Below are 27,807 nucleotides of genomic sequence, written 5' to 3' on the forward strand. Positions count from 1 at the left end.
CTTAAGATGCCTAACACGGGGAATGAGATCGGTTGACATAAAGCCGAGCAAGCTTGGTCCACACTTCTTTGGCAGTGGTGGAAGAGGAGACTAGAGAGACAACAGAATCCGAAAGTTAGGCAAAGATAGCATGGAGTAAAAGTTAATCTTGTCCCTTCCATAATGTGTATGTAGGATTTGGTAGGGTGGTGCCATTGGTGGTAATAATGGAAGATGAACTAGAATGGGAATCATCCAAATAGTAAATCATATCCAAACAAAAGGAAATGAAATTGTGCATGCCAAGAGGGATTGTTGGACTGGGTAAGTTTGAAGGGTAATTGGGCGTTAGCAGTAATGGAAATAAGGTTGGAGAGTGGTGGCTGATGTTGGGTTGACAATAAAGGCTGTGGAATGATCTTTGAAGTTTTCTCAGCCAAGATAACCAAAGCGAAAGAGAGAGAGAAAAAGAAAGACAAGTGAGTTAGCAGGAATAGGATGTTGCTCGGTAGAGCTAATGCATCTCTGATACCATATAGAATAAAGGTACTGAATGGCAAAAAGCTACTCATATTTTCATTACTATAGACAGATTAAATATACAAGCTGAATAACAATATACAGAAATTATACAGTTAAGTCTACGAATAAGGACTAGATTTGTCTGATCCATAATTAATGGGATTAACTCTTGCTTCTTCTGTCCTTGACTTGATTGCTTTCCTGATGTAGGTGCGGGTCTTTATTCGGTAAGCATTTGAAATTTAATTCCTTTAATTTGCATAAAATACAGGTAGGTCAGTGGGCAATTTATCGTGGTAAAAAAAAAAAAAAAAAAAAAAAAGTGGGCAATTTTTCATATTTTTTTATTAAAACTAATTTTTTAAAAGTACTTTTAATTATTTCATGTTAATCTTTTTATACTATTTTTTCTAAAAAACATTCATTTTCTTTACTTTTAATTATTTCATGTTAATCTTTTTATACTATTAATTTCTTTAAAAAACAAATTCATTTTTTTGCTATTTTCATCGAGGGCAAGAGAAAATGAATGAAAAATACAAAGTCAGTCATACATGCCACCGCGGTGAGCACAAGAGAGATAGCACTAGGGAGACGGCACCATTAACCCTTAATTAGCTTTGGAAGGTTTTCTGACCCTTTGAGACCTACTACACCTACACCTACCTTACCTGTTCCCACTTCCCAGTAATAGAGAGAGATTCGCAGACGATGTTTTTTTCTTGGCCGAATATCTGAATCTTTTGAAATCCTCCCTCCCTCCGTAATGGAAGCAGGTAAAACACACTTCTCTCTCTAAAGTTCTCTCTCTTTCTTTCTAAACCCTAAACTTCCTGTCTTGTGACTCTCAGATGCTGCTATTTTACTAGATATGATATTCAATCGACTCTTTTTCCACTTGGTATTCTTTTGATCTTTCCATTATTCATTTGATTTTTGGGATTTTGTGTCTATTGAGAATATTCCTCTTATCAATGGTTTGCTGTAATTCAGCAAATTCTAAGAATTGAATATGCACACTACCCAGAATTGGATAATTCTGAGCTATGATTTTCACTGTTCTGCCCAATTTATATCTTACTACAATAGGGCTTGCGTATCTTGATTTCTTGTGTACCCGGTAAATATAATCTCCTTTATTTTGTTTCTTTGGCGGTTTCAGGAATCAAATTGGTAGTTGACATATTCGAGTAGCTTTTAGTATAGATGAATAGAACTTGTATCTGCTGACAAAATTGAAAAATAAAATCTCAGCATTTATGATGGAAATTATAAATTTAAGCTACCCGGAATCATATTATTATTACTTTTTTTTTTCTTTTCTCGAGGAGTATTTTGTGAGCAGAATGGAAGCAGCTATTTATTGTCAATTTCGTGTAGTGCTGTACGATAAGTGTTGCTCATATTTTATTTGTCTAAATGCTTATCAGTTGACCAACAATGGCTTTCATCACCCGTCTTATCTATGCTTCACCTCTCCTAATCCTTGTACAGATACAACTTTGTTAAAAAAGAAAAGAAAAAGAAAGCACTATTTAATCTCTTCTTTGGTTCTTCCTTAAGTGCACCAATCTACCACCCTATGATGGTGGGCGTGCTCTCGATTCATGAATGGCTTTTGGAGTGAATCTGTTGTTATTTACGGATCAGCATTGGTGAGGATCAGCAATGTTAACATATTTATTCTAATAAAAATATGCAAAACAAGAATTCACTGAATTGCTGAGTTGTTATGTCTTCTAAGCCTTCCTACTTTTATTTAACATAAACTGCAAATCTTATAAAATACCTGTTTAGTTTTAAAAAAATAATGAAAACCAAGAACCTTAAAAACAATACTAAGTGGACATACCACTTGCTGTTGGCTTTGGAGTTTTTTTTAGTTTTCTTTTCCTTAGTCAAATTTTACGGCTACTCTACAATTTATCTGATGCAGATAAATAATTAAATCTATGTATATGTATTACCTAGATGCTCTTATATACGTGCTTTGGAGGTGTTCTTGCTCTCAAGCTAATTTCACAATCAATGGTCTCTCGCTCTTGCTCTCTTTCCCGCTCCTGCTTTCGCTCTACGCTTTGGCCATTCAGGTTTTTTCTTATCATTTTTTGTTCTTTATTTCCTAAAAGGTTTTGGTCCCTATTTTCTCACCAGTCTAATTCTTACCTTCCGACGAGTTCATAATTGAAGGTGGAAAGATGTTCAACTTTCAAAAATTCATAATCAAGCAAGGTGCTATCATGTTCTGTTTTTTTCTTTTCCTTTCTCCCTCAAGGTTTTAACTCTTAGCAGCCATTTGTTCCTCCAGATTTGTGTTACATGCTAACATAATTTCTTAAAAAAATCTTTTAATGAGTAAACCACAACAAAAAATCAACCTCTAAAATTCAATTTACACACCCAGCTTGTCTTACACTCTTTAAGACTATATTGATGACAAAAGCGCTTTGGTGTTTGTTTTGTTAAAATGATTGCATGAGTAAACAATATATATGTGACAGGTGTAACTAGAGAAGACCCAAAAAAAGAACAAAAAAAAAAAAGGTGGGCAAAATGAAAATATTTAGCTGTAGGGGCACCACACACAAAGACATATAAAGCTCTTGATTATTTGTTGCTTCAATTGCTTTCCAATGCAATTGCCAACTAACACCTGTTCGCTAATGTGGGGCCCACTAAATTCACACAGGTTTAATGCATGGAAAGTTATGATTACAAAGAGAAGAAAAAACTGGGCTGGGTTCTTGCCCACTGTAAGGAATGTCTTTGGTAATAAATAATTAAAATGAGGAAAGGACCATCAGGGTCAGAGTGAGAATTGGGCGGTGGAGATATATGTATATATATAGAGAGAGAGAGAGTAGAGAGGGAGTGTTGATCAGATTTCTTTCTCATTGAAACTTAAGGGAATTGTCAGACATCTTAGATGTTTTTTCTTCGTCGACGGAAGGAAGCTGTTGAGAAGTTTCCATCTGTTATGGAAGGTAATTGTCCCACTCTCTAAACCCTAATTGTCTTTCCGCCTTCACTCTCTGCTGACTATGTTATATTGTCTATGGTGAAGATTTTTGTTTTTATGTTTGTCAGTCATTAGTAAATTGTAAGAATCAATTCCCAAGATGTGGAGTAATATCAACTATGATTTTCTTTGTTTTGTGTATTTATTATCAATGTTAAGCCTTCTTGTATTGATCTAGATATGTGTAATGTTTTTCAGTTAATACAGCTGCTTTCTCTTTCTCTCTCCCTCTCCCTCTCTTGTAATTTTTTGGGAAGTTTAATTAAATCATTGCAAAATTGAATACCTGTACCTAACCAAAAAAAAGGAGCAATTATAACACTATAAATAAATCCAAATTATATAGAGAAAAAGGACAAACTCTGTTTTTATAGTTATTTTATCATCAATTCCAATCCAGACTGATTATGTTTTACTTTAGGGTTTGTTTGTAGTGGAAATAAAAGCAGCTATTGTTTGCAGTAGTTAGTAGTTATGTATATATTTATAAAGTACTGTGCTTATTTGTCAAAATACACTGTTGAGCTAAAGCGATATTGGCTAGCTAGTTGTCTCTATGCTAGGGGCCATATCTTGGTTTGATAGTAGTAGTCTGGCTCGTCAAGCTTGAGGATGTAAGTTTGATCATTGGGCAGCTACTTCATGAAAATAAGGACAAATGACTATGTCGTACCAAGTCACACCCCTCTTGGTAAAGCGCGCTACACTGGGTTGTGATGTCTTTTTTTATTTTATTTTTTTTATGTATATTTAAATACTGTCATGCATGTTCTGTATTGTGTTCTTGCTGTTGAATAGGTTGACAGAAGTTGTATTTTTCTAAGCCAACCAATCTACCTTGCTGAGTGAAAAAATTGGAGAGGTTTTTGTTATAAGTAAACATCTAACGGGCTCTCCATACCAAAATCAGAATCACTCCTTTTGGATTTGGGCATTTTTTATTTTTCCTTGTGCAAAATCAGCCATTCAGTAAATGAAATACAACAAGATCAATTGTATCATCAACCGATTAAGGACTAATGATGGATTGTAAATGTACTTCAGATTCTAGAGGTGAAGTGTGGGTTTAGAAATGTACGAAATGTCATTATGTATAAATACGTCATACTAGTTGGCCCTTCACTTTTGTTTGTAGTGGAAATGAAACAGCTATTGTTTGCAGTAGTTAGGAGTTATGTATATATTTATACAGTACTGTGCTTATTTGTCAAAATGCACTGTTGAGCTAAAGTGATATTGGCTAGCTAGTTGTCTCTATGCTAGGGGCCATATCTTGGTTTGATAGTAGTAGTCTGGGTTGTCAAGCTTGAGGATCTAAGTTTGATCGCTGGGCAGCTACTTCATGAAAATAAGGACAAATGACCATGTCGTACCAAATCTCACCCCTCTTGGTAAAGCGCGATCTACACTGGGTTGTGATGTCTTTTTTTTTTTTTTTTTTTCATATATATTTAAATACTGTCATGCATGTTCTGTATTGTGTTCTTGCTGTTGAATAGGTTGACAGTAGTTGTATTTTTGTAAGCCAACCAATCTACCTTGCTGAGTGAAAAAATTGGAGAGGTTTTTGTTATAAGCGAACATCTAGCGGGCTCTCCTTACCAAAATCAGAATCACTTTTTTTGGATTCGGGCATTTTTTATTTTTCCTTGTGCAAAATCAGCCATTCAGTAAATGAAATACAAGAAGATCAATTGTATCGTCAACCGATTAAGGACTAATGATGGATTGTAAATGTACTTCAGATTCTAGAGGTGAAGTGTGGTTTAGAAATGTACGAAATATCATTATGTATAAATACGTCATACTAGTTGGCCCTTCACTTTTGTTTGTAGTGGAAATAAAAGCAGCTATTGTTTGCAGTAGTTAGGAGTTATGTATATATTTATAAAGTACCGTGCTTATTTGTCAAAATACACTGTTGAGCTAACGCGATATTGGCTAGCTAGTTGTCTCTATGCTAGGGGCCATATCTTGGTTTGATAGTAGTAGTCTGGGTTGTCAAGCTTGAGGATGTAAGTTTGATCGCTGGGCAGCTACTTCATGAAAATAAGGACAAATGACTATGGCGTACCAAGTTTCACCCCTCTTGGTAAAGCGCAAGCTACACTGGGTTGTGATGTCTTTTTTTATATATATTTAAATACTGTCATGCATGTTCTGTATTGTGTTCTTGCTGTTGAATAGGTTGATAGTAGTTGTATTTTTGTAAGCCAACCAATCTACCTTGCTGAGTGAAAAAATTGGAGAGGTTTTTGTTATAAGTAAACATCTAGCGGGCTCTCCTTACCAAAATCAGAATCACTCCTTTTGGATTCAGGCATTTTTTATTTTTCCTTTAGCAAAATCAGCCATTCAGTAAATGAAATACAACAAGATCCATTGTATCATCAACCGATTAAGGACTAATGATGGATTGTAAATGTACTTCAGATTCTAGAGGTGTGAAGTTGTGGGTTTAGAAATGTACGAAATATCATTATGTATAAATACGCCATACTAGTTGGCCCTTCACTTTTGTTTGTAGTGTAAATAAAAGCAGCTATTGTTTGCAGTAGTTGGGAGTTATGTATTTATTTATAAAGTAGTGTGCTTATTTATCAAAATACACTGTTGAGCTAGAGCGATATTGGCTAGCTAGTTGTCTCTATGCTAGGGGCCATATCTTGGTTTGATAGTAGTAGTCTGGGTTGTCAAGCTTGAGGATGTAAGTTTGATCACTGGGCAGCTACTTTATGAAAATAGGGACAAATGACTATGTCTTACCAAGTCTCACCCCTCTTGGTAAAGCGTGAGCTACACTGGGTTGTGATGTCTTTTTTTATATATTTTTAAATACTATCATGCATGCTTGCTGTTGAATAGGTTGAAAGTAGTTGTATTTTTGTAAGCCAACCAATCTACCTTGCTGAGTGAAAAAATTGGAGAGGTTTTTGTTATAAGTAAACATCTAGCGGACTCTCCTTACCAAAATCAGAACCACTCCTTTTGGATTCAGGCATTTTTTATTTTTCCTTGAGCAAGACCAGCCATTCAGTAAATGAAATACAACAAGATCAATTGTGTCATTAACCGATTAAGGACTAATGATGGATTGTAAATGTACTTCAGATTCTAGAGGCGTGAAGTGTGGGTTTAGAAATGTACGAAATATCATTATGTATATATCTTCAGAAATACATCATACTAGTTGGCCCTTCATTTGTAAAGAAGAGGTGGAATGTTTTTTCTTTTTATTTTTTATTTTAAGTAATAAAAAAGAGGTGCAATCTTTTGTAAAAAGAATTCATTGAGAGACGGCATATGGGAGGAAATGAAAGGGGTGGGTCTATTAAACATTCCTTTTCTTTTTCCTTATTAAGAAACTACCTTAAAAAGGTGGGGTGTTCGGCTTTGACCGTCAATATTCTTAAATCGTTTATGAAAATTATAGAACAGGAGGGTTCATGGACCTTAATCCTAAGAAGAGGAAACAAATTCTTTCTTTTAAAAAATAAATGAAAAAGAAAAACTCCTGTATTACCAAATTCAATTTCCTTTTACGAATCATCAAGAAGTGCATTAATACTAATACAGTGGTTATAATATTAATACTAATGTTTGGACTGCCACATTGGGAAAGATTTTGACATTGGACAATTTGAGAAAGAGAGGCAACATCATTGTTAATTGGTGTTGTTTATGTAAAGCTGACAGTGAATCTGTGGATCACATTCTTTTGCATTGTCCTGTGGCGTATGATTGTTGGAGTTTTATTGTTTGCATGTTTGGCGTTTTCTGGGTAATGCCTAAGCACTCCTCACAATTGATTAACGCTTGGAAAAGGTGTCCTGTTAAAGAACAAGCTCGTGATTATTGGAAGATTGTTCCACATTGTGTCTGGTGGTGTTTGTGGCATGAGAGGAATAACAGATCCTTTGAAGGAAAAGAATCATCTTTAGCTAATTTAAAAATTCATATTCTTCGTTCTTTGTTCTGTTATGTAAGAGGAAATGCATGCTCCTCGATTGATGATTTCTTTGATCTCTTGGATTCTATTGGTCCTTAGACCTTTTTTCTTCTTGTATTAAGGCCGCGTTCCCCTTTTGAACGTTTTTCTAAAATATTTTTACTTATCAAAAAAAAAAAAAAAAGAGGCAATACAAATCAAAATAGGTTGTCCATATTTGGTCTTCCCATGCAAAATTTACCTTTTGTGGTCTATTTCTTAATTGAAGAATGCTCTTACTAATTGGAATCAATGAAATAGTAGAATGCTGAACATCTTTCAATCTAGTGAACTTATAAATGATAAATTGTCATTAGGGAGAGAAAATCTGGTTTTCTTAGATCTAGCAGAATGGCAAAACACGATTCATGTAGATGACCCTAAATTGTCGGAAAAAGGCTTTGTTGAGTTGAGTTGCACTAGCTATTAGTGAGTGATGATGTCTCTTTGGGTTAAGGTAGATACACAAATATACACACATATAAAAAGAGAGTTAAAATTTTAGGTTGAGGTGTGGTTAGAATCTAAATTTTTTATTTCTTGATTTCATGTTCTGCATTCACATTATCTTAAGATTTCCTTATTAAAATTATAATTAGTTGATATATACTCTTAGGTTCTAAAATATCCTTAGTAATTGTACTTTTTTCTTACATTGAACAACACACAACCCCCCCCCCCCCCCCCCCCCCCAACCAAAACCTCTTTCCCTTATTTTCCCATCTTAATGTGTGTTTTATAAGAATCTTGCAAATTTGTTAAAATAAGGTTCTAGATAACCTCCTTGCAGTGTTAGTGACCTTTTGTTTTTACATTATAAGTCACAAAAAAACACTACACCCTGTAATAGTACACAAGAATTGCTTAAAAGTTTAGACTCCATATCGTTGACAATATAACCTTGCGTTAAGTTCAACCCTTCATCTCTGAAATAGTGGAGCTTTCTAACACAAAACATCTTTGTCTCATGTTTTCCAAGTGGATTACATAGATTGTCGTTCTACTTGTCTATTTATCGCCTCACATGACACATTTAATGATGAATCTTCTGAAAAATAGATTTGTGTCAGCTCTAGAATCCCAAGTCTTTTTTAAGATGCCAACATTTATACTGCTAGGGAGTGTCACTTTGCCAACTTGGAAGTGGATTTATGAGCAAATGGTCGGGAAACCCATTTGTAAAGACCCTCACCCTACCTGACACAATATTGTCCGCTTGGCTCCCCTAAACCAGAGACTTCTTAAGAGGTCACCTATCCTGGTACTACTCTAGGTTAAACACGCTTAACTCCGGAGTTCTGATAGGTTCACAACTATCACAACTTTAAAACGCGTTGTCTGGAGTTAGAGATACACCGCCGAACCGTGGCCTACATTGGTTCACCCCAGGCAATATTGTCCTCTTTGAGTGCCTGCCAAGAGTCGAAACCCCGACCTTGGTGCCTACCACGCTTCTACTATGCCATTATGACACCAGACAACGCGTTTTAAAGCTGTGATGGCCGTGAACCTATCAGAACTCCGGAGCTAAGTCACACAATCCTTCTCAATAGGTGTCGCTTTCATGCTTCGAGTGTACTCCCGCTCTTACACTCTGTGCGCGTTTTCGCTCAAATTCTCACTGCTTATAACTTAATTCTGCTGCTCTCACGTTCCCGATCTCAAATTCGCTCTTGCTCCCGCTTTATGTGACTTAGCTTTTCGGAGTTAAGTGTGCTTAACCTAGAATAGTACCAGGATGGGTGACCTTCTGGGAAGTCTCCATTTTGGGGGAGCCAAAAGCAGACAAATGGTATCAGAGCCCAGTTGGAAGTGTGGCCAACGAGGACGTTGGGCCCCATTTGGGGGGGGGGGGGTGATTGTGACGACCTCTGTGGCCGGGTGCGATCATACCAGTACTAATGCACTGAATCCCATCAAAACTCCAAAGTTAAGCATGCTTACTTTGGAGTAGTACTAGGATGGGTGACCTCCTGGGAAGTTTCTGGTCTGGGGGAGCCAAAAGCTGACAATATCGTGTCTGAGTAGGGTGAGGGTGGGCTAGCCTGTGCCTATTTGCTTACTTTAATTAATTTATTTTTTTCTTATGATATGGGATTGATATTTTTAGGCTACAGTGATAGTTTAGTGTCTTTTCACTATGCCTAAGGGATTTTCATCTCAATCAAGTAGATCAAAACCATTTAATTGTGTTGTGAAGAGGTGTGAACTCTTCTTTTCAGTGGCTGGTTTAGAAAATTTCTGGAGATTTGTCCCAGATTTCATCTTTTTGTGCACACTTCTCATGGGTATCTGATGGTTGGATGGAGAGATTCCACCTACTGTAAAGACTACTGTTCTGTAGCTGTTACGTTTCATTTGAGGTTATTGGCATGATAGTGGTATGTTTTCTTGGTTGATACCAATGTTTTAAGCCTGTACTCGTTGGATCGTTCAACCATCCAAATTGCCATCTGCTTGCCTGCATGGTTTAGAGCATCTCAAAATCATTTTATATATACTAGTTTCTTTGAACCAACGTTCAACAACCACCGTTGATGTTTAAAAAGGAATTGCTTCTCTATTCACTCTGTTACTTGCTTTCGGTAAACAGACGATTTGGAGCCTCATATTGTTTGTGATAAGTGGAGACAAGCAGCTGCTGACACGGGATATTTTCCATGGTTGTTTTCCATCTCTTCTGAGTTTTAGCCAGCCAAATTAACTTGTCTATTGAGGGATTTTTTTTTTTTAATAATTTTTCTCTGTTTTCTCCCTTTTCAGACTTTTTTACTTATAAAAGCTAAAGACAGTACACTTACCAGAAGAAAAAAAAAAAAGCCAAGACAAAACAATAAGTTACTTTGCCTCCTCGCTCATGCTTTTCCCACAAGGGTTCCTTTATTTTGATCTCATCAAGTTCATTCATTTTCCTCCCAAAAGTATTTTCAGATAGAATTCTTAGCAGAGGCTGGTAACTATTACCTGTTCTTAGATATGTGTTTTGTTGTGTGTGAATTTGATCTTGTTGTATGTGTGAATTTTATCTGTTCTCAGATACTGTTTTTGATCTAAATGTTAAATTCAGTGTGAATTTGACTGTCACTCTGGAAAAAAAAATTATTATAGTGTTTGGAAAAGCTGCTCTATATAAAGGGATGTTTTTTTTGGTTTTCTGCTACTACTGGCTTCAGATATATTTTTGACCCTTTCTTTTCATTTATTGTGTTTAAATTCACTTTATAATTACACATCATCATCAACTTAGTGATGTCAGATGTGGGCATTGAACTGCTGCTATTATAATAAGATGCTGGCTCTTGACTATGGATCTTACTCGCTAGTAATAGCATTGCTTGATTTTCAATAGTTGCCTTTTTGCATGTTATCTTTTATTACTCATGTTTAACTCTACTTGTAAACTTTATAAAATTGATGTTGTGAGAAGAAATTCCAATGACCCAGCTGACTTTTCTATATTATGAATGCACGATATGTGATAGGTGGATCACCAGACTGTGAATCTGTAGGGTCTGGGACAAAAAAGTCCAGTGTATCATCAGGTAATAGGTCTTGGAATCGCAAGGAATTTCTCCGTAGGTTTGTGGACAGTGAAATTTTGACCGCTAACCTTGAGCAATGGTTTGAAGAAATAGCAAAAATATCAGCACATAGAACACCGGCCTTTGACGTTCCTTTTGAGTTGATTGATCTTCAAAAGTTTGACTATGCTTTGGAAGGGGTCTGCTTTCAGCAGCTGATTCGGATGCCCAGTGCTGTTTATGCTTCAACATCTGGTGCTGTGGAAGCTACTGCTTATCTTGCTATTGAAGATTTTCTACATGCAAGTGTAAAGGGCTTGTGGGAAGCGTTCTGGAGTCAGGATGCGCCTATGCCTTTCGATGTTGCCTGTCTTTATGATACTAACTTGAAATTCTACCAGGCTGAGAAGGCAGTTGCTAATGGGAAACTTGGAGGTCTATGTGCTACGGGTATAATGCTAAAGAACCCTAGACATCCACATGGGAAGTGGGATGATATTCTTGAAATAGCACTTCTGAGGCCGGATATTGGAAGCCTTGCGGTGGAGAGTAATCGAAAGCCTTCTCTCTCTATTATAGGCGAAGCTTTATTCTTCGCCCTTCGTATATTATTAGCAAGAAGCCTCAGCCGATCGAATATTCTTGAGAGTTCAAATTCTGTTTTTGTTCTACTCATTGATTCTCAATATGGTGGGGTTGTAAAAATTGAAGGAGATGTGAATAAATTGGAGTTTGATGTGAATAATGTTTATGAATGTGCTGTTGAATGGATAAAAAATTATTCAAAAGTTTCTGTTTCCCCTGTTGATAGGATCTGGAACAAACTTGGAAATGCCAACTGGGGAGATATTGGTGCTCTACAGGTACTTTTTGCAACCTTCCATTCTATCATACAATATGCTGGAATGCCCACACACACTGTTGAAGATTTAGCTGCCGACCACAGTTCTCGTCTGCAAACAAGAAGAATTGAACGGCAGTTGGGTGATACCAGAATGAATGAAAATGGTTTATTCCGGTTCCAGCAGCGCAGTGTTTCCCCTGAAATTGTTGAAATACAGGAGGAATCCAACAAAGTAGAGTCTGAAAAGTTAATGAAGCTAGAAGTAGGATCTGTTCTGTGGTTGGAGGATTCAAACTGGCAAAAGGGTTATCAGATTAATGAAGTTTTAAATGATGGCGAAGTTCCATTTTATGTTGCATCTTCTGTTGAAAATCCAGGTAAGGCTCTGTTTCTGTATATTGGTTCACATCCTTCTCAACTGGAACCGGCCTGGGAAGATATGAAGTTATGGTATCAAGTTCAGAGGCAGACCAAAATATTGACTGTTATGAAACAGAAGGGATTGTCTAGCAAATATCTGCCACAATTGAATGCATCTGGCAGGATAATTCACCCTGGTCAATGTCTGAGGCCAAGCTCAGGTGGAAACTGTGACCATCCTTGGTGTGGGACCCCAATTCTTGTGACCAGCCCAGTTGGCAAAACAGTAGCTGATATGGTAAGAGTTAACCGTTTTGGTTCAGATGAGGCTATTAGGTGTTGCCGTGATTGTTTATCTGCACTTTCAACGGCTGCTTCTGCTGGAATTCGGCATGGAGACATCAGGCCTGAGAATGTTATTTGTGTGAGGTCTGGTGTGAGGCAGCCTTATTTTGTCATTGTTGGATGGGGGCATGCCATTTTGGAAGAGAGGGATCGCCCAGCAATGAATCTACATTTTTCATCTACTTATGCCCTTCAGGAGGGGAAGTTGTGCTCGGCTTCAGATGCAGAGAGCCTGGTTTATTTGCTTTATTTTTCTTTGGGTGGGGAATTTCCTGACTTGGATTCAGTTGAGGGGGCACTGCATTGGAGAGAAACCTCTTGGTCAAAAAGGTTGATTCAGCAGAAGCTTGGAGACATCTCTGCTGTCCTCAAAGCATTTGCTGATTATGTTGACAGTCTATGTGGAACACCATATCCTATGGATTATGATATTTGGCTAAGAAGGTTGAGGAGACATATTCATGAGGAAGAACATGGGAAGGAAATTGACACATCGAGTTAAGTTTATTGTGGTAGCTGCAGTGGTAGAACTGAGCCCCTGCAGACCTAGGTCACAAGCACTTTTGAGACTGAGATGGTTATTTTTTGGATATTCTGTTAGTATGAAAGTTGTAGCTTCTTGTAAAATTTATTGGATGATCTATGAGTCATAATTTCTTTGGGATAAATGGTCCGTGGTGCCATTTCTATTTCTTGAGAATGGTTTAATTGTGTGTCATGGAGCAGCTAGCATGATAATTATTTCTTGATTATTATTTGAGCTTCTCTTTGTTGTATTTTCAGAGGATTGAGATGCATGGTCCTTGGCTGGGATTCACTGAGCCGTCTGGTGCTTGTTTGGATGAAATTTCCTAGTATTATAGAGGACTTAAATTATCCTTGATTTGTGCAAATGTGATGAGTTGTTATGCAGATCTTGTATCGACCACCATTATTTATTGTAAAGATTGGAGCTGTTCAGATTATTTTAAAATCTATTGTTGTTCTTCTTAAGGTTATTGAACTTGCTGGGTATTCTATGGCATTCGTGGTGACATCATCCTTTCGTAAATGAGTCACTTTTATGCTTATTTGGGACCACCTGATTTTTAATGACTTGCATTCTGGATAACATGCACTGTCATCTCTTTCTGGTTTTCCAGTTTGATCTTCACAAGCATCTCTTGTCCCCTCTTTGCCATTTCCTCATGCCAAACAATTGAAAAAATGACTACGGCCTGGTGATCTTAATTTGGATTTCTGTGAATACTGTTTGTTGCTGACGCCTTTTGCTGGCTCAGAAACAAGAACTCTCCTTGCCAGTTGTTGGAACAACACAAGTGCAGCTGAGCATTGATTCAGAAAGATGAAGGGGCACAAGTATCACATCTTAGTAAGTTGATAGATTATGATTGCTTATGTATTATTGCTTCCGTATGGATACATTTTTATACCTTTTTGTTTGCTAAAATGTATGATGGCACCGAGTGCTTGTACTGCATAGGGACTATCTGAAACATGGACCTCCCTAAACTCAGTCCCACCTCATGTCAAGTAAACTAAGGTGCATTGGTTCACGTATGTACTCTCGGTAGTACAATTACTATTATTTCTTGTTAGATCAATCGGACAGTTTCGTGTCTAAAACTTGTGTTTGTAATTTTATTTTTGTTTCTAGTTAAAATTTTGAGTGTGTGTTAGTTACCTCTTGTCCAAGGGTAAAATTGGAATTGAAGCTACGATTAAGGTCAAGGTGATCTTCAATACCAAGGGTATAAAGTTAAATTTGACACTCATATATGCATTCACCAATTTAGTGTTGGAAGATGATAGTTGTGACAACTAATATTACCTATAATTAGCTCCTTTATTTTAGGGATTTAATTATCATGATTGATTGCTATAAGTTAGGGAGTTGATTATTATGATTACTGGAAGTTAGGAGCAGATTAGGAAGCAAATTGTAGGAATTTGTTTGACTTTCTTTCCTTGTATAATTTTTTGTCTTTCCTATATATACTTGTACAAGATGTAGACATATTAAGAAGATCAAATATACAGAGAATTTTTTCTCTAAAATTCAACACGGTATTAGAGCAATAGTGTGAAAAGAGAGAAAAGTACCAATGGGTTTGAGCGTGGCCTGGGTGGATCACTGATCTGAACGATTACCGTCTTGACACCATAGACATGGAAACATGTTTGAGGTTACCTCTAATTTTTCTGGTTCTATCCTCAAAAGATGCTTCCTGTAAATAAGCCAATATAGGTAACTTTGAATTAGCCTCGAGCACTTCTAGTTGTGATGAGTACTACTGATCATATGACACGTGAATCCAGTTTTTTTAACTTTATTTTTATTTTTATTTTTTAATTTTTTATTTATTCTTATATCACTCATCCTAGCACAAAGAGAGTTAATACAACAAATGGGTCTTCTTCTATTGTGCCTGGGGAAGGTTCTATTCCTATAACTTCTTCTATGTCTCTCTACTGTCTTACACGTTCCATGTTTAACTGCTAACCTATTGTTGATTAATCAGATTACTAAGACTCTTAAATGTTCCGTAACATTCTTTGATACTCATTGCGTCTTTTAGGATCTTCTTACGGGAGCGAAGATTGATCTTGGTAGAGAAAGAGGTAGTCTGTACTATTTGGATATGAATTGGCATCCGGATGGAAAAACAAATAAGGTAGTGGGCAAGTCAACATCAGAAGAGCAAATTTGGTTATGGCATAGAAGATTAGGACACCCCTCATCTAGCTATTTGCATAAGCTGTTTCCATCTTTATTTTTCAGAGTTGATGTTTCTAATTTTCATTGTGATAGTTGTGTTAGCCAAACACCATCGAACTTTTTATCCTTCAAGTTATAATAGAAGTTCTGTCTTTCTCAATTGTTCACAGTGATGTATGGGGGCCATCCTATGTTCCTAATCATTCAGGTTCTAAATGGTTTGTTTGTTTCATTGATAACTGCACTCGTGTTTCATGGATCTATGAGTTGAAAGAAAAGAGTGAATGTTTTTTCCACCTTCCAGTCCTTTCACCAAATGGTTCTTACCCAGTTTAACACGAGAGTACAGTATCTACGATCACATAATGGAGGGGAGTATTTTAAGAAGGGTCTTGGTGTCTATTTTCAGGCTCATGGCATCATTCATCAAACTTCTTGGCAGAATGGTGTAGCAGACCGTAAGAATGGCCATCTCTTTAGAGGTCGCTAGATCATTACACTTTGCTATGAATGTTCCTAAATCCTTATGGGGAGATGTTGTCCTTGCAGCAGCATACCTCATTTATGGAATGCCTGCAAAAGTTCTTAATTTCCAAACTGCTCTTCAGTCCATGCCCAAAACACACTCTGTTTCAAACCTTCTTCACATACCACCCAACGTGTTTGGTTGTATCTGTTATACTCATATTCACAAACCACACCGGAGTAAGCTGGATCTGAGAGCACTCAAGTGCATATTCTTGGGGTACTCTGCTACATAAAAGGGATACAAATTTTATCACCCTTCTTCAGCAAAGATGATTATTTTGATGGATGTTACTTTTGTTGAAGATTGGCTTACTATTCAGGGGGAGATTCAGACACTTCTCTTCAAGGGGGAAAATTTGGAAAATGAAGAGAAGCCTTGGGATGTGCTTCCACTACCTTTAACCAGCATATCATCTTCTGCTGGAAATTCTGCACCGACTACGAAGGAATTCCTCGAGCCACATAGATTGGTATACTCAAGAAGGGAGAATACACACACCACTCAACCACCTCTAGATCAACCCAATTACCAATTTGGCGCTATTGTGACAGGTAATCCTGAGGTAGTCGGAGTTCCTTCTTCTGAACTATCTATTGATACTCCTATTGATGAGTCAACTCAGTTACCTATTGATCAATTTGATTAATCACATGATGATACTCAGTTAGTTCTTGAAAATCAGGCTCGTTACCCCACTTGGGAAAGAAAACCTCCCTCTCGTTATGGCTTTCCAGTTGTAAAATATCCCCTCATTGTGTCTTCACATCGTTTATCTTCATATAATAAAGTATTTACAAACCAGTTGACCTCCGTGTCTGTCCCTAATAAGTTATAGGAAACTCTTACTTATCAAAAAAAGAAAAAGTTATAGGAAGCTCTTGACAACCGAAGTGAAAAGCTGCCATGATCAAAGAAATGGAAGCTTTACAGAAAAATTCTACATGGGAACCAGTTAAGCTACCAGAGGGAAAGAAGAGTCAAAAGACGGTTGCAATCGGGTATTCACAGTGAAGCATAAAGCAGATGGTTCAGTGGAGAGGTTCAAGGCAATATTGGTAGCTCAAGGCTATTCCCAGATCTATGGGATAGATTATCAAGAAACATTTGCACTGGTGGCGAAGATAAATACTATCAGGGTCTTCTTATCCTAGGTTGCAAATCTGGAGTGTCCTCTTCAGCAGTTTGATATGAAGAATGCATTTCTTCATGGAGAATTAGAGGAAGAAGAATTCATGGACTTTCCTCGTGGCTTTACTAATCCCTCTAAAAGAGGTAAGGTATGCAGATTGAGGAAATCCTCGTATGGACTCAAGCAATAACCTAGAGCTTGGTTTGGTAGGTTTACTCAGGACATGAACAAGTATGGATACCACCAGAGCCAATCTGATCACTCTTTTTCTTAAACATTCACTCGGAGGTAAGATTGCCGCCTTGATCATGTATGCAGATGATATTGTGGTGATTGGTAGTGATACCGAGGAGATGGGTAAACTGAAAACATATTTGGAAAAAGAATTTGAGATCAAAAGGCCTTGTTTTTTTACAATATTTTCTAGGCATTGAAGTTGCTAGGTCAAAGCACGGGATCTTTGTTTCTCAAAAGAAAATATGTTCTGGACTTATTAGCTGATACTGGAATGCTGGCTTGCAAATCTATTGATACTCCAATTGAACAAAATTACAAGTTAGGTGAAGGCACAAATGATACATGTGTAGACATAGCCTATGCAGTGAATGTAGTAAGTCAGTTCATGCGTACTCCTTGTAAAACACACATGTTGGCTGTACATACGATTCTCAGATATTTAAAATTTTGCATGGGAAAGGTTTGTTATTCTCCAATCTTGGCCATCTCGAAGTAGAAAGATATACAGATGTTGATTGGGTAGGATGTGTAATAGATAAAAGATCAATTTCAGGATATTGCACGTTTGTGGGAGGGAATCTAGTCACATGGCGGAGCAAGAAACAATTTGTTGTGGCCAGATCTAGTGCTGAAGCAGAATTCAGAGCTATAGCTCATGGTATATGTGACATGTTGTGGCTGAAAGCTTTGTTAAAGGAGTTGGGCTTTAAGTCTAGTGATTCGATGAAGCTTTTCTGTGTTAACAAAGCTGCCATTAGCATTGCTCATAATTCAGTTAAGCATGATTGTGCTAAGCATGTTGAAGTGGATAGACACTTTATCAAGGAGAAGTTGACAGGAGGATCAATTTGCACTCCGTTTGTGAAGACAACAATTTGCCGATATTTTGACAAAGGGAGTGTTAAGCGGAACTTTCAATTTGGCACTTGACAGGTTGGGCATTCGAGACATTTATGCTCCAGCTTGAGCGGGAGTGTTGGAAGATAAGAGTTGTGACAGCTAATATTAGCCATATTTAGCTCCTTTATTTTAGGGATTTAATTATCATGATTGATTGCTGTGTAAGTTAGGGATTTGATTATTATGATTACTGTAAATTAGGAGCACATTTTAGGGATTTGTTTGACTTTCTTTCCTTGTATAATTTTCTGTCTTTCCTATATATATTTGTACAAGATGTAAACATATTAAGAAGATGAAATGTACAGAGAATTTTTTCTCACAAATTTAACACGTAGGATTCATGCATTCACCAATTAGAGTTTCATGCAGTTCATGTTTAATTCTTGTTAGAATGTTTATGTTGGGTCATAATGTAATTACGTATAGTTGGTAGGGTCATTATGTAATTAGCTTATTCTTGTATCTTTATATAAGCCTCTGTAGGCTTAGGGTTAGATATATATGAAATACACAATTTCTGTAGCCTCCATGATCTCTCTCGCTCTCTCTCTCTCTCACACATTAGTTTGAACATGGTCTCAGAGCAGTACGAAACAATGGGTGTGGGAAATTGAAATTGTGTTTGTGATTACAGCTGTGTTCTTGTACATATTGAAATCGAGATCGAGGTCGAATATGTTCTTCGCCGAAGGTTTGGCCGTCGTTCTGTTCAGAGCTGAAGGTTTGAAGCTGTCGTTGTGTTCAGCGCTTCTTGTCCGTCGTTCTCAGATCTGAAGCCCTTCGTTTTGTTGGCTGGTGGCTGCCTTGGCTGTCGCAAGTTGCAGAGGTTCCATCATCTCGAACCATCTCTGCTCGTTAGTTAGGTTGTTGCTTGTGTTGGGTTGTCGCCGCCGCTGCAAGGGCTAGGGTGTGTACTTGCATCGATTCTCCATTGCGAACCTTGGGTGCTTGATTTTATTGTTGGTGGCAGATTTCTGGTTCTCGCTGGAGCTGATTATGAAGAAGGGTGGTGTTTGGCTGTAGGCGTGAAGTTATCCCAGCCTTGGTTTACTAAAACAGGAATAGCAGGGAATTGGTTTTGACCAGGCCCGTTTGCCCAGATCCGGCCCGTTTGACCAGATCCGGCCCATTTGCCCAGATTCGGCCCGAATACAGATCCAGATTTTTTTTTTTTTTTCCAGGTTCGATTTTTTTTCTTTCCTTCTCTATGGTTGCCAGTTCAGACCTACTTTCTTCTGCTTCCTTCAATCGTCCCATGACTTCAGTCAAGCTCAATGGCAAGAATTATGTTTTATAGGCCAAGTCAGTAGTAATTTTTCTGCAAGCCAAAGGCTTTGGCTCTTATTTGGTTAAGGATAAACCTAAAGACAGTGATGCAGATTTCAGTTCATGGGAACAAAGGGATGCTCGGATCATTTCTTTAATGCTGAATTGTATTGAACCCCATATCAACTCCAACTTGTTGTATTTGGACACTGCCAAGGAGATATGGAATCGACTCCAACAGTTATATTCAGGTACTAGTAATATCACCAGAATTAGGGTCTTTTAGATAAGAATTCAAGCATGTAGCATATCCTCAGGGTCCTATGAGATAAACCAATGAATGAAGCTTCAGCCAAGTTTGATTGTATTAGATTCTCGAACATTGGCATGGCACTTATACGACCAAAGAATGGCACTTATACTCTAACTCAGTGGTTAGAGTATTGCTTTCATACGGCGGGAGTCATTGGTTCAAATCCAGCTCGGTATGAGGTGTGCAAACAATTCTTTGACCTCCAGCAAGGTACTCACAGTCTAGAAGAGTACTTCTCACGGGTAATGGGAATTTGTGAAGAAATGAACTTGTATCGGCCCATCACCTCTGATGTGAAGAGCATGTAACAACAACGTGAGGATTTTAATGCTGTTCGGGTTCTCACATGGTTGTCACCAGAATATGAATCCGTTTGAGCACAGATTTTGGGTAGCCCTGCACTTCCCTCTCTTCCTGATATGTTCTCCAGACTCCAGCGTGCTACTCTATCTAGTGGCGCTTCAGGGGGTGCTTCAAGAGGTGTTACTACTCCTCTTAGCAGTGGACATTCTGCCTTAGTTGTGAACCAGGGTGGTTTTCATTCTTCTCGTGGCAGTGGCGGTCGTTTTACCCGTGGTCGTGGTCGTGGCAGAGGCAGAGACTCGAAACTCTGCACTCACTGCAGTCTTACTAATCACACTGTCAATTACTGTTGGGATCTTCGTGGGAAACCGCCACCTTCTTCCTATGCAAATCAAGTGACCTCTAATGAAAGGGATTCTTCTGTCTCTGCCACACCAACTGCTCCACATGTGGCTGTTGAGCTTGCTATGGTCACGATTCCCCGTGATGAGTATGCTCAGTTTATGTCTTAACAACGGCCTTCCACCTCATCTTCCATGGTTTCCTTTGCCCAATCAGGTAGTGCTCCTGCATGTCTCTTGTCTTCTCGTCAGAGTCCCTGGATTCTTGACTCTGGCGCATCCGATCACATGACTAGTAGTTCTCATCTCTTATCTGAGTTTCAGTCTATTCCTTCCTCTTAAAGTGTTACTCTTGCTAATGGCTCATCAACTAAAGTTTTAGGTGTGGGAACCACTCATCTCACCCCTTCTATGTCCTTCTCCTCTGTATTATATGTTCCTCAATTCCCGTTTAATTTGATGTCCATTAGTAAAATTTCTAAATCTCTTAACTGCTCCGTTACATTTTATCCCACATGTTGTATTTTTTAGGATCTCACGACGAAGAAGAAGATTGGTATGGGACATGAAGTAGGTGGCTTGTATCACTTTGATCTTGCACCATCTCCCATGACTCTTTAATCATCTTTATCTCATTTCCAGTGGCACTGTCGTCTTGGCCACCCATTATTATCAGTTTTGCAGCGTCAAGTCCCCAGTCTTAGTCGTGTTGAGTCCATGCCTTGAGAAGCATGTCAGCTTAGTAAGCATTGTCGTGTATCTTTCAAACCGAGAGCTACTAATCGTGTTGCTAGTCTTTTTCAGTTAATTCATTCAGATGTATGGGGCCCAATAAAACATCTTTTTGTTAATGGATTTTGTTATTTTGTGACTTTTGTGGATGATCATTCTCGTATGACTTGGTTGTTTTTAATGAAAAATCGTTCTGAGTTATTCTTTATTTTTCAAATATTTCGCAAAGAAATAAAAACTCAATTTGGATGTTCCATTAAAGTTTTACGTTCTGACAATGCCAAAGAATATTTTTCAGACCCTTTTGAGACTTATTTTCATGCTAAAGGCATCATTCATCAATCATCTTGTACTTATACTCCTCAAGAAAACGGAGTAGCTGAACGTAAAAATCGTCATCTCCTGGAAGTATGTTGTGCCCTTTTATTCGATATGCATGTTCCCAAACATTTTTGGAGTGATGCTGTTCTTACGGCCTGTCATCTTATTAATCGGATGCCCCCGTCGGTGTTACAAGGGAAATCTCCTCATTTTGTTCTATTTCCCAACTCCGCATCGTTTAATCTTACTCCTCGGGTCTTTGGATGTGTGTTATGTCCATAACCTTGGCCTGGTCTTGACAAACTCGACCCTCGTGCCACTAAGTGTGTTTTTCTTGGGTATTCTCGCACTCAGAAGGGTTATCGTTGCTACAGTCCTCATTTTTAACGCTATTTCACTAGTGCTGATGTCCCTTTTTCTGAGTCTCTCCCATATTTTTATGATTCTACTACTACTACTCTCGATATTACTCTTGAGCCACCTAAGCCAACTGTTCCCTCTCTATTTCCTGCTTCCGCACCTCCTCGCTCCGTTGACCCCTTATACTCGACGAACTCGACCGCCTACTTCGCTCCCTCCATCTCCTTCAGAGTCTTCGGATCCGACGCCATCTACTATGCCTGATGATTTGCCTATTGCTCTTCGTAAGGGTTCTTGGTCGTGTGTTACTGCACATCCCATTTCTAACTTTGTTTCCTACCGTAATGTTTCATCCTCTTTATCTTGTTTTTTTATCCAAAATGTCTGTTACTTTTGTTCCCAAGACTTTACAGGATGCTCTCCTTAATTCGGATTGGTGCAAAGTCGTGGTAGATGAAATGGATGCTCTTCACTGTAATCGGACTTGGGATCTTGTTCCCCTACCTCTGGGCTCCAAAACGGTTGGTTGTAAGTGGGTCTACACTGTTAAATACCTTCACGATGGGTCTATTGAGTGGTTGAAGGCTCGTCTAGTGACAAAAGGGTACACTCAGACTTATGGTGTTGATTATGATGAGACTTTTTCCCCTGTTGCTAAGATTTTTTCTATTCGGGTACTTATTTCGATTGTTGCCAATTGTAACTGGCCGTTATTTCAATTGGATGTCAAAAATGCTTTTTTACATGGTGACTTGGTTGAAGAAGTTTATATGGAGCAACCACATGGGTTTGTTGCTCAGGGGGAGTATCGTCACACTGTTTGTCGCCTTAAAAAGGCCCTGTATAGATTGAAACAATCTCCACCGGCTTGGTTTGGAAAATTCTTTGAGGCGGCATTAGAATTTGGTCTTAATAGATGCCAGACCGATCATTCGGTATTTCACCAGTGCACTAAAGCTGGCTTCATTTTTCATGTGGTGTATGTAGATGATATTGTGATCACAGGTGATGATTTTGAAGGTATTGCTAAGTTAAAGTTGTTTCTGCAAAATCGATTCCACACTAAAGACTTAGGTAAACTTAGGTATTTCTTGGGTATTGAACTTGCTAGATCCAAGAAGGGTATAAGTTTATCTCAACAAAAATATGTGTTGGACTTATTAGAAGAAACGGGTGTGTTGGGTGGTCGTCTGGTTGATGCTCCTATGGATTCATATACAAAACTTGTGTCTGATGAGGGTGATTTATTTAATGACCCGGGCAGATTTCGTCGCCTTGTTGGGAATTAATTTATCTCACCATCACTCGACCTGATATTTCATATGCAGTTAGTGTTGTAAGTCAGTTCATGGGAGCTCCTAGAATGCCGCATTGGATTGCTGTTCTTCGGATTATCCGATATCTCAAGCAAGCTCTAGGTTTTGGGTTACTATATAAATCAAATGGTCATCTCAAGGTGGAAGGATTTACAGATGCTGACTGGGCTGGTTCTCTTTCAGATAGGAGATCTACTACAGGCTATTGCACATTTGTAGGAGGAAATCTTGTTACATGGAGAAGTAAAAAGCAAACGGCGGTAGCACGATCTAGTGCTAAAGCTGAGTACAGGGCAATGGCCCATATCACTAGTGAGTTGTGATGGATACAACATTTTCTAAAAGAACTTGGGTTGACAGTTGAAGCTCCTACTCCATTGTTCTGTGATAATCAAGCAGCTGTTCGCATTGCATCAAATCCTGCGTTTCATGAGAGGACCAAACATATTGAAGTTGATTGTCACTTCATTCGAGAAAAAATATTAAGTGGGAGCATCTCTATTCCATTTGTGAAGTCTGAAGATCAATTAGCTGATATGTTTACCAAACCGTTGGGTCATAACCGGTTAAGGATTATCTGTTCCAAGCTGTGATTATTTGATATATATTCTCCAGCATGAGGGGGAGTGTTAGAATGTTTATATATATATATATATATACACACACATATATTTATGTTGGGTCATTATGTAATTACATATAGTTGGTAGGGGCATTATGTAATTACCTTATTCTTGTATCTTTATATAAGCCTCTGTAGGCTTAGGGTTTGATATATATGAAATACACAATTTCTGTAGCCTCCATGATCTCTCTCTCTCTCTCATCAGTTTGAACAATTCTCTTAAATCCTATTTGGTGTGCATAAAATTGTTTTTGTAAACTTCATTAGTTTCATAATCTTTTTTGAAAAAGGACAGGGAGCTTTGATAGATCGAGTGATCAATCAAAGTACACTGCCCTGGTGTCAATCGATCTACACATTGTTTTGTCAATTGAGTTATGCGAAGTCCATCCTTTTTGAATTCAATCACTTAAAACCCTAAAGTTTTTAAGTATTCTATGCTCTATATAAAGACCTCTGATGTTAAAAAAAATCCTATGGATGCTATACATCAGTCTCTCTAGTACTTGGAGCATACTGAGCGCGTTTTAGCAATTCTTTTCTAGATTTTGTGTTTTATTTCATTCATCGTTCATATAGTTTGGTGAGTGATCATATGTGTTGATTAGATGACTGGACGAGTAAACGAATTGCTTGTGGAAAAGTGGATCCCATGAGGAGCTAGTGGAAAGTTTGACCTCAGTCTGTGTTAGGATGTAACTATAGGTTCTTGAGTTTGAGAACTACTAACCTAGTTGTAAATCTCTTTCTCGTATAGTAGATTTGATCTAACTGGACTAGGTCTCTTGATTTTTTCCCTTGGGGTTTCCACGTAAAAAAAATCTTGTTCATTGTGCTATTTACTTTACTGCTATCACCCTGGCTGATTGATTGGTTTTATATTTTATAGTTTAATTTTTGAATAATGGTCGATCAATACCTATTCACATCACCTCTACGAAACTTGAGCTACTCTACATTAGAGCCTAGAGTTGCAGTCCTATACTTCTCATTTCATTTTTTTTTTATTTTATATTTTAGAGGCAGTAGAAGTGATGGGGGCAGTGGGTGAGAAACAGAAGCTCTCTCATTTTTGAAAGGATTTTGTATGCAGCCTGAGCCAAATTTATACAACATTGGTACTCATCTCAACTTCTTTCATCTTTTTATTTCCTGTTAGAGCTAGCTTATATGAAGGAAACGTTTTAGTCATTCCCCAGCCTCAAGGTGGTTGTCAGGATGCCTTCCCTTGTACGGGACGTGACAGTTTAGTAGTTTTCTCTTTGGTCTGAGTTTCATTTGAGTTTTCATGTATCTTTTGGCTACAAAGTATGCGTCTTGAACAACTAAGAGCTAAGGCTAAGAACATGTAAAGAAACTACTTATTTTTTTGGATAATTGTAAGGAAACTACATTTAAACTGGGGATGATACATAAGCTGACATTGAAATGAAGTTACAATGTAAGGTAAAGCTGAATTATCCTAATCCAAGTAAGTGCAACAGTATGGTTGGTCCTGGACTTCTTGCATGCTGGGGATCCTTCACTAGACCGTGGCTGATAGTGGGAGTCTGTTAGTTGTCAATTGTGGTGTTTGGAATCTATGTTAATTGTAAGTTGTGGTGTTTGAATCAGTTTAGGTCAATTGTGATGAGAAAATGCAAAAGGACAAGGATTAGATAGTGTGGAAGAGTGGGCAAGAATAGTAGGTGATATGCTGTGTAAATATATAAATCAGTTTGTATCTTATTGAAAAGCATTCAGAAATTTCCTACCAAATCAGTTTATCAAATTAGTTTCAGGAAGAGATCCCCCTCGGGATCAACCATTTTCTCTTTGAACTCTTACCTTTTTGACATGGCTCGCAAGAAGGTTCGTGAATATAACAATTTGGTATCTTAGCGGGTGGCTTTGAGCATAGCTGAGAGTATGGCGCTACGAAGATGGAAGTAATGAGATAAAGAAGACTGTTAAAGAAATGTTGTCTTCTGGAATTATTCGGCTTAGTTCAATTCCATTTTAGTCACCAGTGCTGCAAATGAGGAAAAAGGATGGAACATGGTGACTTTCCATTGATTATAAATCATTAAATCAAACTACTATCAAATTTATGACAAATTTATGAGTTGTTTGAAGAATTGCATGGTGCTTGATATTTTTCTAAGTTGGACTTGCGGTTTGGATACCACCAAATCAGAGTAAATGAATGAGACATACCCTAGACAGCATTTTGAACTCATGAGGGGCATTATGAGTTCTTAGTGATGCCATTTGGCCTTAACAGTACATCCTGTACATTCCAAAGTTCAATAAATAATGTGTTCTGATCATATCTTGGGTGCTTTTTGCTGGTTTTCTTTGATGACATATTCATTTATAGCAAAACTTGGGAGGAACACTAGCACCATTTACATCTCACATAAAAAATCTTGAGGCAACATTGCTTTTTTGCCAAAGTGTCGTTTTGGGTGCCATGGGATTAACTATTTAGGACTCATTATCGGTCATGAGGAGTTACTGTTAGCTCCGACCAGCAACATCGGCTTTCTAAGTTGATAGGCTACAATTACTCAATCCAGTATAAGAGTGGGAAGGAAACTCAAAACTAATTTTCAGATTGCACAAAAAAGAATGAAAAAGTTAGTTGGTAGGCAGCGATGTACCAAACGAGCACTATATCAGCCCGACAATCAGTCAAGCTTTCATCAAGGTATTTTGGTTCATTCAAGGTGTTAGAACAGATTGGTTCAGTAGCCTATAAGTTGGATTTTCCCGTCGGAACTAAGATTCATTACGTATTTCATGTTTGTTTTCGTCAAAAAGAAAATTTGGGAGCATGTCTAGGTCATTGTAGACCTCCCTCCATTCAATGAAGATGCCAAAATGCCGCAGCAACTTCAAGAAAATCTAGCTAGATGAATGGTCAAGTAAGGGAACGTGGCAGGTACTGAAATTTTGGTTCAATGGAAAGGCACACCACCAAAAGATGTTACATGGGAAAAATTTCCATCATCACAACCAAATATCTCACATGGGCCGAGCAATAAGGGAAGCAGAAGCCCAGAGGTGAAATACCAATTCTGAAGCCCAATAGAAGAGCAAGCTCGATAAGGGTGACACATCTTGGGTTATGACCCAATATTGCACACGAGATCTATCCCTCTTTTACAACCCGAGTATATATGCGGAAGGAATTGTAATATAGAAGCAATTCATTTATGTAAATGTAGTTATAAAAGGAAACAAACGCTGCATGGAAACAACTTAAGGGACAAACAACGCAAGTCCTGGACTAATTCAATCTAATTTTATTATAAATAGAGGAAAGGAAATCACAATAAAGGATGAGAAATTCTGAAATTAGGGTTCCTATTTATCTATTATTCCTTTGAGAGTGTTGCACCGATCCGACTTTTTTTAGTAGAGTGAATTTTTGCACCTATATAGCAGTATTACAACTTTATTCGATCAGCCGTACCACTGCCACCACCCTGGCCACCGCCACCAAATTCCATCACCGCCACCACTTTCCACTTTCTACCATCAGTACCGACTTTTACCACTGCCACCACCTTCTAACACCACCATCACTGCGGGCGCCACCACCAACTTTCAACACCGTCTCCGCCTTTCACCACCACCACTGCCACCTTTACTTCCTTCCACCACCGCCGCCACCTTCCACCATCACGGCTGCCATCGACTTTTACCAGCGCCATCACATTCCACCATCACTGCTGCCACCGCCTTCCACCACTACCGCCGTTACAGACTTTCAGCACCGCCACCACCGCAATCGCCACCGCCACCTTCACTGCCTTCCACCACCACCACCACCACCACCACCACCACCACCCTCGTCACCTTCACTACCTTCCACCATAGCCAATGCCACTACCTTCCACCTACACTACTATTGCTTTCCACTGCACCACCATCGCCACCGCCATCGCCATCCACCACGACTATTTCTTTTTAAAAAGGGCAAATTACACAAAGGACTCTTCAGGTTTTCATCTTGTACATGTAGATAGAAGATGCCATAATATAACAGAAAGGCCCTAAATTAACTGTTTGTGGTTTATGGATTGATATGAATTTACATTTTTGTTCTTAGAGTTAAACTATTTGTTTAATGAAAAATTTTTAAAAAATA

At 38.2% G+C, this 27,807-nt stretch overlaps 1 protein-coding gene across 6 annotated transcripts; it reads left to right on the top strand.

Moving 5' to 3' along the window:
* The first annotated feature begins 1,020 nt into the window (after positions 1-1,020).
* On the top strand, positions 1,021-14,182 carry LOC132289889 (uncharacterized). 6 transcript variants are annotated; one of them, XM_059790021.1, is made up of 5 exons: positions 1,021-1,277; positions 1,353-1,402; positions 2,473-2,591; positions 3,191-3,485; positions 10,991-14,182. In XM_059790021.1, exons 4-5 carry the CDS (start codon positions 3,428-3,430, stop codon positions 13,078-13,080), a joined length of 2,148 nt encoding a protein of 715 aa, XP_059646004.1. In that variant the 5' UTR covers positions 1,021-1,277; positions 1,353-1,402; positions 2,473-2,591; positions 3,191-3,427; the 3' UTR covers positions 13,081-14,182. The 6 variants fall into 6 exon arrangements, with proteins under 6 accessions (XP_059646004.1, XP_059646007.1, XP_059645998.1 ...); XM_059790024.1 differs by lacking the exon at positions 2,473-2,591; XM_059790015.1 differs by lacking the exon at positions 1,353-1,402.
* Positions 14,183-27,807: the final 13,625 nt, after the last annotated feature.

This window comes from Cornus florida, unplaced genomic scaffold (genome assembly GCF_030987335.1).
Source record: "Cornus florida cultivar Cherokee Brave unplaced genomic scaffold, ASM3098733v1 CherokeeBrave_3.0.0_Hap2_Chr02, whole genome shotgun sequence".
NCBI classification, from domain to species: domain Eukaryota; kingdom Viridiplantae; phylum Streptophyta; class Magnoliopsida; order Cornales; family Cornaceae; genus Cornus; species Cornus florida.